At 35.0% G+C, this 9,397-nt stretch overlaps 1 protein-coding gene and 1 pseudogene across 3 annotated transcripts; both read left to right on the top strand.

Moving 5' to 3' along the window:
- Positions 1-4,116: 4,116 nt before the first annotated feature.
- On the top strand, positions 4,117-7,319 carry LOC131646207 (psbP domain-containing protein 3, chloroplastic-like; annotated as a pseudogene).
- A 136-nt stretch (positions 7,320-7,455) lies between these two features.
- Positions 7,456-8,960, top strand: LOC131646208 (protein NLP1-like). 3 transcript variants are annotated; one of them, XM_058916322.1, is made up of 2 exons: positions 7,456-7,560; positions 8,184-8,960. In XM_058916322.1, the coding sequence occupies exon 2, from the start codon at positions 8,208-8,210 to the stop codon at positions 8,637-8,639; it is 432 nt and encodes a 143-aa protein (XP_058772305.1). In that variant the 5' UTR covers positions 7,456-7,560; positions 8,184-8,207; the 3' UTR covers positions 8,640-8,960. The 3 variants fall into 3 exon arrangements, with proteins under 3 accessions (XP_058772305.1, XP_058772304.1, XP_058772303.1); XM_058916321.1 differs by lacking the exon at positions 7,456-7,560 and adding an exon at positions 7,752-8,071; XM_058916320.1 differs by lacking the exon at positions 7,456-7,560 and adding an exon at positions 7,753-8,045 and having other exon boundaries at positions 8,184-8,958.
- The last annotated feature ends 437 nt before the right edge of the window (positions 8,961-9,397 follow it).

The raw sequence follows: 9,397 nt of genomic DNA, 5'->3' as shown, positions 1-9,397 counted from the left end.
TCAGGTGGAGGACTCTTATACGAGCTGGTTACTTGAGGTATATTTTCGAGGACGAAAACTCTTTTAGTGGGGGAGAGTTGTAACACCCCATATTTTCTAATTTTAATTTAATCGGAAATTAAATTATTATTTAGAATTATTTGGTATTTTTTTGAATTATTGGAAAATTATGGATTAAGGGCCATTGGGCTAGAATGGTGAGATTAGTAGTATGGGGGTGCTAAGTGAGTAAGCCCATTACTAATTATTTTATGTTTTCATAAAATAAAGGAAATAAGGAAAATTGGGAAAAAGGAAAAAGGAACGTGAAAAGCAGAGCAGAGGAGATGAGAGATTGGAAAGCTGATACGTGAAAGAGGAACAGAAGAGGAAGAGGGCTAATCAAGATCTTTGGCTAAGGTAAGAGGGGACTCTTCCGGTTAATATCTTTTATCGTATTATAGATAATAGGACTGATTTAGATGTATTGTTTGTGTCAATTGGTTATATGATGGATTGGGGTTTTGGGATGATTTTGAGGGGAATTGTATGATTTGATGAATTGTATGATTATATTATTGTTATGATGATTAAATGATCCTCTTTGTGTGTTATATTTGTGTTATAACATGTATGTGGCTGATATGGTGGTATTTGAGGTTCATGACATAACTTGGTTTGGTCTTTGAGAATTTTGGGGTAAATCCCGTAATGCTGTAAAATGCGATGAAGGCTTTGACTTTTGCCAGTTCGCGCCGCGAAGGTAGGTGCGCGCCGCGAAGGCGTAGTGATCTTCTCGTTCCGCGCCGCGAACCTTTGTTTGCGCCGCGAAGGCGTGTTTCTATTCGTTACGCGCTGCGGACTGGGTGTGGCGCCGTGTGCTGTAGCGATAATTGTTTTCTTGTAAAAAGTTAAAGATGTGTAACTTTCAAACCGTAAGTCCGTTTTAGACGCCGTTTTGGACGTTATTCCTTAAATTGAATGCTCTACCGTATGATAAAAATAAAACAACAATAACTTGATTTTATTTTGAAAAGTATCATTTTCTCAAATGTGGTTTATTCTAGTTTTGCATAGTTGATGAGGTGCAATGATTGTCGTTTGCATAATTGAATATGTGCAATGATGTGTGCTGTGATAATGTGGTTGCTTCTGCTTGTTATGCAAATGGATGTTGTTCATGGTAAATATGGTTATCACGTGTTTTGATGATTGATGATGTAAATGCTCTGTTGTTGTTGGGTTGATTTGTTATACTTGGTACACGATTGCGAGAGGCGCTATTGTTGTTGTACTATGTGGTGGTTTATGCATACAGGCACATTAATGAATGATTTACCTGTCATGATATTGTGGTTGTAATTGGTGTTTATTATACATATATTATTGGTGTAAAATATGTATTTTATTATGGTTGAGAAATAGCATAACTGTGTGTGGCTATTTATTTTGTGGTGGTTGATGATTATGACATTTGGTTGTTTAATGTTGATGATGAGCATGTTATGGTTGATACATGCATTTCATAATCATTATGTGGCTGATCCTTGACGATGGTGGATCAGTGGTAGCTAATTCCCATTGTGTGGAATTAGTGAGTGGGTGTTGCCATATCCTTGACGATGGTGGATCGGTGAGATGGGTTATCCCAGATTTTGGTACCACATGCATATAGTTGCATTTGCATTAGGCTACTTGTGTTATTATAACATGAATGGAAGATTGTCCAATGTTATAATATGTGATGATTGTATAATGGTTATGATTTGTTTGGATGAATTATGGTGTTGTCTCTTGGTAATGTATTCTATTTGTTGTTGTGTGTTGATGAGTACTTCCTGACAATTTGAATATAAGGAAATTGGATGAATAATGTGACTATGATGTGTTATTGTTTATAATTCGATAACATTTGTTAATTGTGAATGAGACTCACCCTTACTGTTGATATTTTCAGATTGAGGATATCGGCTTTTGGCTCGGTGAGGATTAGCTCATGAGCCAGTTCGTTTAGTATAGCGTCGGTGTCATGCTCTGATATTGTAACACTGGGGAAACGATAGCTTAGAGTTTATCTGATACTCTATCGTGTTGTTATTGTATTAATTCTGTGGGATATTGCATAGATGATGTTATGCTTATCCGTATGATGAATTTTCCGCTGTGTTAACATGAGATGTTTATGTATTATGATGAATTGTTCCTTAGTGAAAGCATGACAACGAATTTATGATAAATTGTTTTTAATCGGAATCGTGGCACCCTTGTTTTCATGTTTTACTCTGAATTATTCTATTAATTTCCGTGGGGTTTAGAAGGGTGTTACAACCAGCGCTTTCTAAAAAGCGCTCTCGTACCCCCCTTGCCAGCGCATTTTTCCCTTGTTTTTTATTTTTGTTTTTTGCGCAACCTATAGCAGCGCTTTTCCCAAAAGCGCTTTCGTAGATGCGCTGCTAAAGGACAAATTTGTTGTAGTGAAGCCTAGCAAAACCACTCATTCATCTTTGTCTTAGAACTCGTTGTCATTTACGTTGTCCTTATGAAATCGTCATCAACATTGTCCTCTTGAAATTCATCATTCACATAGCTCACTTAAATAATTCATCATTTCCATTATTTTCATTGGTATATTTCTACATAAAACAAAATAAAACAAAATACACAAGTCATAAATGGTGTTTGTTAAAGGACACTTAGAAAATCCTCGAGAGTTAAATCCTACACAATTAAAAACCAAGACAACAAGAACAAAAACATAACCGCAAACAAAAAATGAAACTTCTTAGTTTCTAACACATTATACATAAGGGAATCAAGTATGCCATGAAAAAAACAGACATGAGCATGAGGTGTGTATGTCGTGAAACAAAATAGATATGAGCATGAGGTGTATGGCTACTCTGGTTCATTTAAGTAAATCACTTTGTTGCAGCCTTGATTCAAAGAAGCTACTACAAGTATAAACAGAGCAAAAAGGTTGCACATCCATCAAAAGCAACAAAAAAATTGCATGTAAAAATGTTAAAATCTTCCATGAACCAAACACGCAAGGCTTCATAAATTTCAGAGTTCTCACTTTCATTCTACTATGGTAAAATTTATTAGCATCTTCAATAGACTTATCCAGAAATAAAAACCCCAGTAAGTTAGTTAGAATCTTTCTAATAGGTCCTGATATTACGTCCTAATAAGCTCATAAGCTCTTAGTATATAAAAACATTTTGTACTTACCACATGGGTTATTCGACCGACTGTTATCACAGTGTAATTGCATGAGGGGTGTGTATTAAGATTTAAAGACAAGTACAATTTATATTCTAATTATGAACAAACATTTCACTATCTAATATAATATGCATCTTCTGTTTCTTTTCAAACTCATCTACAGTGCAGGAAACATTGGAATGACTAGGTTCTGTTACCTGAAGAAATTACCAAACGTCTAGCATTCCCTCACGCTTGGCGCCAATGATTCTTATTTTTAGAAGAAACTAGTAGAAGACCCGTGCGTCCGCACGGGTAATTCATATCTTAATGTGAATAATATAGTACAAACCAAAGGAGCACATATATCTTAATGGTTCTTTAGAAGTGAAATATTACAAATATCAATGATAACTATAAATATATACAAATATTTTGTTGAATAAAATTGAAAAGGTATTGGGGTGATAGTGACCCGTGAAAATAGTGAATTTTTCAGTAATAAAATTAATAGGAGTTAGTAAAAGTTAAATCAAGTCTAAATCCCAAGGATTTGCTACCAAATTTTTATAAATTTTTAAATACATAATTGAGTGGGAGTGGTGTTGGAACAACAATTTTTGTTGTAGAAATGCAATCACTAGTGCAAAAATGACAATACAATTTTTAAATTTACACCCATTATATTAAAAACGGGTGTAAATAAGACACACAATGGCAAATTCGTAAATAAAATATCATTTTTAATATTGACAAGTAATCATAGACACCCTATTTTTGTAAAATAGGGTGTAAATTAAAAAATAATAATTTAATCAAGTGTTTATTACTCCTTTTTTTTAATAACGGGTGTAAATAGGAGAAGTAAAAAATTTTGTAAAATAATATAAGTTAATATTTGTGTTTCTCTTTATCTTTTCATTGAACCCTAATTTCCATTTTGTGCTCTTAATTTCACCGTGTCAACCCCAAAAGTCTCAAACCTCCCTCTACTCCCAATCCATCCCCGAACCACCTCCACCCTCCGATTCCATCACCTCGTCACAACCCGAACCACCACCACCGTCCGATTCCGCCGCCAATCCATCATTTCTCGAACCATCGCCACCGTCCCATTCCACCACACTACCTGAACCACAGTCACCACCTTCGTTGTTCCATTCCTCAGATACTCAAACCCCCAAACTCTCGAGGTAGAGCGGTTCCGTATAAGATTCCAGCTTTGAGTTAAGCTCCTTGCCATGAGTTTTACTTCGAAATTCTCAACGATGGTTCTATTATTGACAAATTTAACGTGTATGTTATCTTTCGTTCTCGACTTTATATGTTGTTCATTTCTCTACTTCAATTGAAACTGTTTTCTTTTGGATGGTTTGGTTCACAGGCATGAAAAAGGTGCTTATATGTCTAGGCGTTTGGATCTCTGTGACTTTGTACTTGAACACCCAACTATTTCTAGGTTTCATGCTGGTATGCTATAAATTACACTAATTCTTGCTCTCAATTTGATATATTTGTGTGTTTGGGAAGAAAATGGCTATAAAGCACATACACAACTACAACACAAAGGCACTGATGATAGTTTGAGAAAATTGAATTGATTGTGTTGTATGTAATTACACAAGTTAGTTTTTTTATCTGATCATTTTATGGTGTGTTCTGAGTTCTTCAACATCATACCAGTATTGTATTTCTAGCTTCAACGATGAAACTTTTGTAAAACTCGAATTCGAAGAAGGAGGAAATCTTAGAGTCTTTTTTAGATGAAATTAATTTGTTTTTCTTTTTTGTTTGTTTTACTGGCTTGGATTAGAGTGGCAAAACGGAACTGGAGAATCTGCTGGATTTAAATCACTAACTGCTTTCTATCCAAAAGAGCAATCTAATTCCAATGGTATAATCGGACTCTCGTTAAATTATTTGTTACTTCATCAGTTGCAAACTGCAATGTATGCGTTATAAAACTAGTTACTAATGATCGATATGTTGCTTCAGTGAGCGTTGTGATCACAGGAGTAGGACCGGATTTCACTAAGATGGAATCGTTTGGCAAAGTTGAAGAATTTGCTGACACTCTGGTGTTATTTCTTGATCAGATTCAAAACTATTGTATACTGGTTGTCTCTTTTGAATTTAGCTGATGCTTAATTTTTCCACTATTTCGTTAAAATGAATAAATAACAGGTTAGTGGATTGGACAGAAGCTGGAAAAAACCACCTGGTGTGGCTGCTAAACTCATAGACTGTAAATCATCTAAAGGTGCTTACTTTTACGCTTAAAATTTCATCGAAAGCTGCTGCATTACATTACATTTAATAAGGCTGTAACTGTAAGGGAAAGAAAATATGGTAATACATATATGCTTAATGAGACAGATACTTCGTAAAACTGAAATTATGTGCGAATTTTGAAGTTCTGAGTGCTATAATTTGACTAAAAAAATGGTTCAGGATTTTACTTCATTGAGTATACGCTGCAAAGTCCTGGCGAGAGTCGCAAACATCTATATTCAGCTATTGGAATGTTAACAAATGGCTAGTATAACAGACTGTATACAGTAACAGGACAGGTACTGTTAGATATATTATAGAGTCTATGTGTGTGTTTGATGTTTCAGTTTAGAGCTAAATGTGGATTAGTAATGATTCTTTTCTTGTTGACTACATGCAGTATGGAGATGAAGAAACAGACAAGTATGCTTCCAAAATTCAGAAGGTTAACTTCTTTTTTTATTTACATATTCAGATATTTGAGAGAGCAAAGGTTTTGATGTTCAAAGACATTCATTCTGGCATATAGTTTATTCAATTATCCAGTATAGTTGATTGAAGTAGTATCTTTTGTTTGCCATGAAATTCATTCAGCTTCCACTTGAAATTTGCAGGCGGTTTCGAACAAGGAGTATCATGGTATTTTGTTTTTCTTTCTTGCGTCATAGATGTGTCTGAGGAATTTAGTGTTTACACCGATGATGAGAACAAGTTCAAGATAGAGATTCCTCAAGGTGAATTGAATTGAACTGCAAGTTTGGAAGAAATTATAGATATCTTCAAGTTTATTTTAGAGACTTAAATTAAATTAGTTATTGATTGTTTTTTTGTATTACTGGTTTGGATCAGAGTGGAAAATAGGAACAGGAGAATCTGCTGGGTTTAAATCACTAATTGCTTTCTATCCGAAAGAGGAATCTAATTCCAACAGTATAATCAGACTCTCGATAATTTATTTGTTTATTCATCAGTTGCAAACTGCGATGTATGCGTTATAAAACTAGTTGCTCACGATCGATATGCTGGTTCAGTGAGTGATGTGATCACAGGGAAAAGTTGGAATCATTTGGCAAAGTTGAAGAATTTGCCTACACGCAGTATGGGGATGGTAAGTTTGATCTCCTCTACTTTCTGATAACTCATGTTTGTTGTTGTGAGCTTAAACCTAAGACTTATGAGGATATCACAAGTGGTGACATATAGTATCATCCCTCTATTGGTGTTAAACCAAAACTGCACCATAGATTTTTTCTTAGACTGTTTTGATATTGACACATATTTGCAAATTGCTATCATAGTTGTTGTTATGATATGGGATAACTTAAGATGATAACTTTTGCCATAATATTCTGTTCAGGATCATGCTTATGAAACAAGAGGCATAATAGTCACGATTATAGCTTGATTCTACGATAAGTTTTCTTAGTCTTTTCGTTTTTAATTGTTTATTATACTTGTGATTTAATATAAGCATTAGCTTTGTAAAATAGACTAGAGAATTTGTTTATAAGGATGATTTTTAGTTCAATGATATTTTAGATATTTTCTCAGGAGACATCCAATGGTTTTGATTTTTTTGATCAGGGGCGGCTTGATGTTGATCTTGATTCTGAAAATTTGGCATCTTCACATGTATATCAAGGGACAGGAAATGAACATAACAATTTGAATGAAGAATGGGTAGATTTTGTCCCTACTGATGAAAATGTTGATGCATTCCAGGACAAGCAGTCTCCAACTGTGTTTTAATACTGCCAATCACATCAAAACCTCTCAGCGATTTCACATTCGCACTCCCCCACTTTTCGCCGGTGAAGATCGAAGTGTCATCCAACATGATGGATGCATCACATCCCTGTAAGTAATAAAACCATCATAATAAAGATTATATTTTTTTCTACAATATACATAAGTCACACTCACATGCATTTTCATGCATGAATAAATTTAGGACGTACATTGACAAAGCAATCATGGAAATGAAGACGGAGCAACGAAGCGCCCATGTGATGCTCTTTCGCAACAGCGCTACACACTGCAGAATTTATGATAGAGAGGGCTTTGGGACAAGTTGTTGCATAGAAATTTGGAGATAGTTGAGCAGAGGTAATGTCCAAAAAGCAAAACAAAATAAAGCTATGTAACTCACAAACACTTATTCAAAAACTCTTTCTATACAATCTTTTCATCATTAAATAAAGGGTTTAATCTCATCGTTAGATGTTGAACTTGAGCGTCTGGGTTAAGCTTCAAGTTGCGCGGTTGATATTGAACCTCCAGGTTGAGCAGTTGAAGTTGAGCATTCAAGCTGGGCATCAGGTTGCGCAGTTGCTTTTGAGCATCCAGACTGAGCATAGTGTCGTGTTGTTGATGTTGAGCATTCAGGCTGAGCTTCAGATTGTGCTGCTGATGTAGACCATCCAGGTTGAGCAGTTGAAGTAGAGCATTCAGGTTGAGCAGCAGGTTGTGCGGTTGAAGTTGAGCATTTAGGATGCGCGGTTGAACTTGAGGCTCCATAATTCTTCTGTTAGCTACAAAAAACTACTCTTCACTTTTCTTCTCTTGCTGCTGGCTAGTTTTTAGTTAGCTACGTACGTGTTCTCAACTACTTAATAATGTATTTGACTCTTCATCTTCTGTCACCTTCTAATATATAGTATATATATGACATGATATCTTCTCTTATACTTTGATCACTCATATATATGTATGTATAATAACTATTACAGGATCTGAGAAAGAAGCTAGCTAGGATGGAATACGGTGGTGGGATAGTGGACGTCGGCGGTGTATTTGGGACTATGGTTGGAGGAGATCAAGGAGATATAATTGAGGAGCTCTTAGGAGAAGGTTGCTGGATTGAAGCTAGTGAGAATAATATGATGGCTATGCAGCAAACTGCATCGACGCAGCAACAACACTACATGGCCAATAATATTCCCATTGGAATGGGAGAAGGTGACCATTTTAATCATCATCAAGTTGATCAGGAAAGTGGTTTTGTTGTTGGGAAGAGATGGTGGATCGGGTCGAGGGCGAGTCAAGGTCCATCGACTTCGGTGAAAGAGAGATTAGTAGTTGATGTTGGTTACTTAAAAGAGTACACAAAGAACTCTTCCAACAACGTTCTTATTCACATATGGGTGCCTGTTCTAAGGAGGAGATCAGCAATTCTTTATCTGTAGCAGGATTCCAGTTCATTTGTTCCGATTTTTGTGAATCCAAACATGAATGTTCATGTTCAATTCTTTAGAAGCCACGAGTATCCGCGACATCAGCAACAGCAGCAGCAATATGGTTCTCTTCTAGCACTTCCTGTGTTCGAAAGAGGAAGTGGAACATGTCTAGCTGTCATTGAGTTTGTTATCGCCAATCAAAACCAAAGAAGAAGAAAACTTATATATGAAGAAAGTGTTATGACTTATTTAAAATATGATTTTTATGTGTATGATTTTATAGTACTTGAAATATTATGACTGCACATGATTTTGTATACTTTTTGCTTAATATTAAAAATATTTTGACTTAGTTAAAATATGATTTTATGTGTATGATTTTATAGTATTTGCAATATTATGACTGAAAATGAAATATAACTAAATGGTATATATGAAATAGGGTGTAAATAGATTTAAATATAATATAATTGTTCATTCATAAATGGCATATTTACACCCGATTTTTATTAAAATAGGGTGTAATTAAGAACGTATTTACACCCAATTTTTATTAAAACAGAGTGTAATTAAAACGTAATTACGCTCAATTACACCCGATTTTTATTAAAACAGGGTGTAATTAAAACATAATTACGCTCAATTACACCCGATTTTTATTGAAACAGGGTATAACTAAAACGTAATTACGCCCAATTACACCCGATTTTTATTAAAACAGGGTGTAATTAAAAACGTAATTACGCCCAATTACACCCGATTTTTAT

Source organism: Vicia villosa, linkage group LG2 (assembly GCF_029867415.1).
Source record: "Vicia villosa cultivar HV-30 ecotype Madison, WI linkage group LG2, Vvil1.0, whole genome shotgun sequence".
NCBI lineage: Eukaryota > Viridiplantae > Streptophyta > Magnoliopsida > Fabales > Fabaceae > Vicia > Vicia villosa.
The sequence above is the reverse complement of the archived record's forward strand: the minus strand, read 5'-3'. Positions and strand labels throughout refer to the sequence as shown.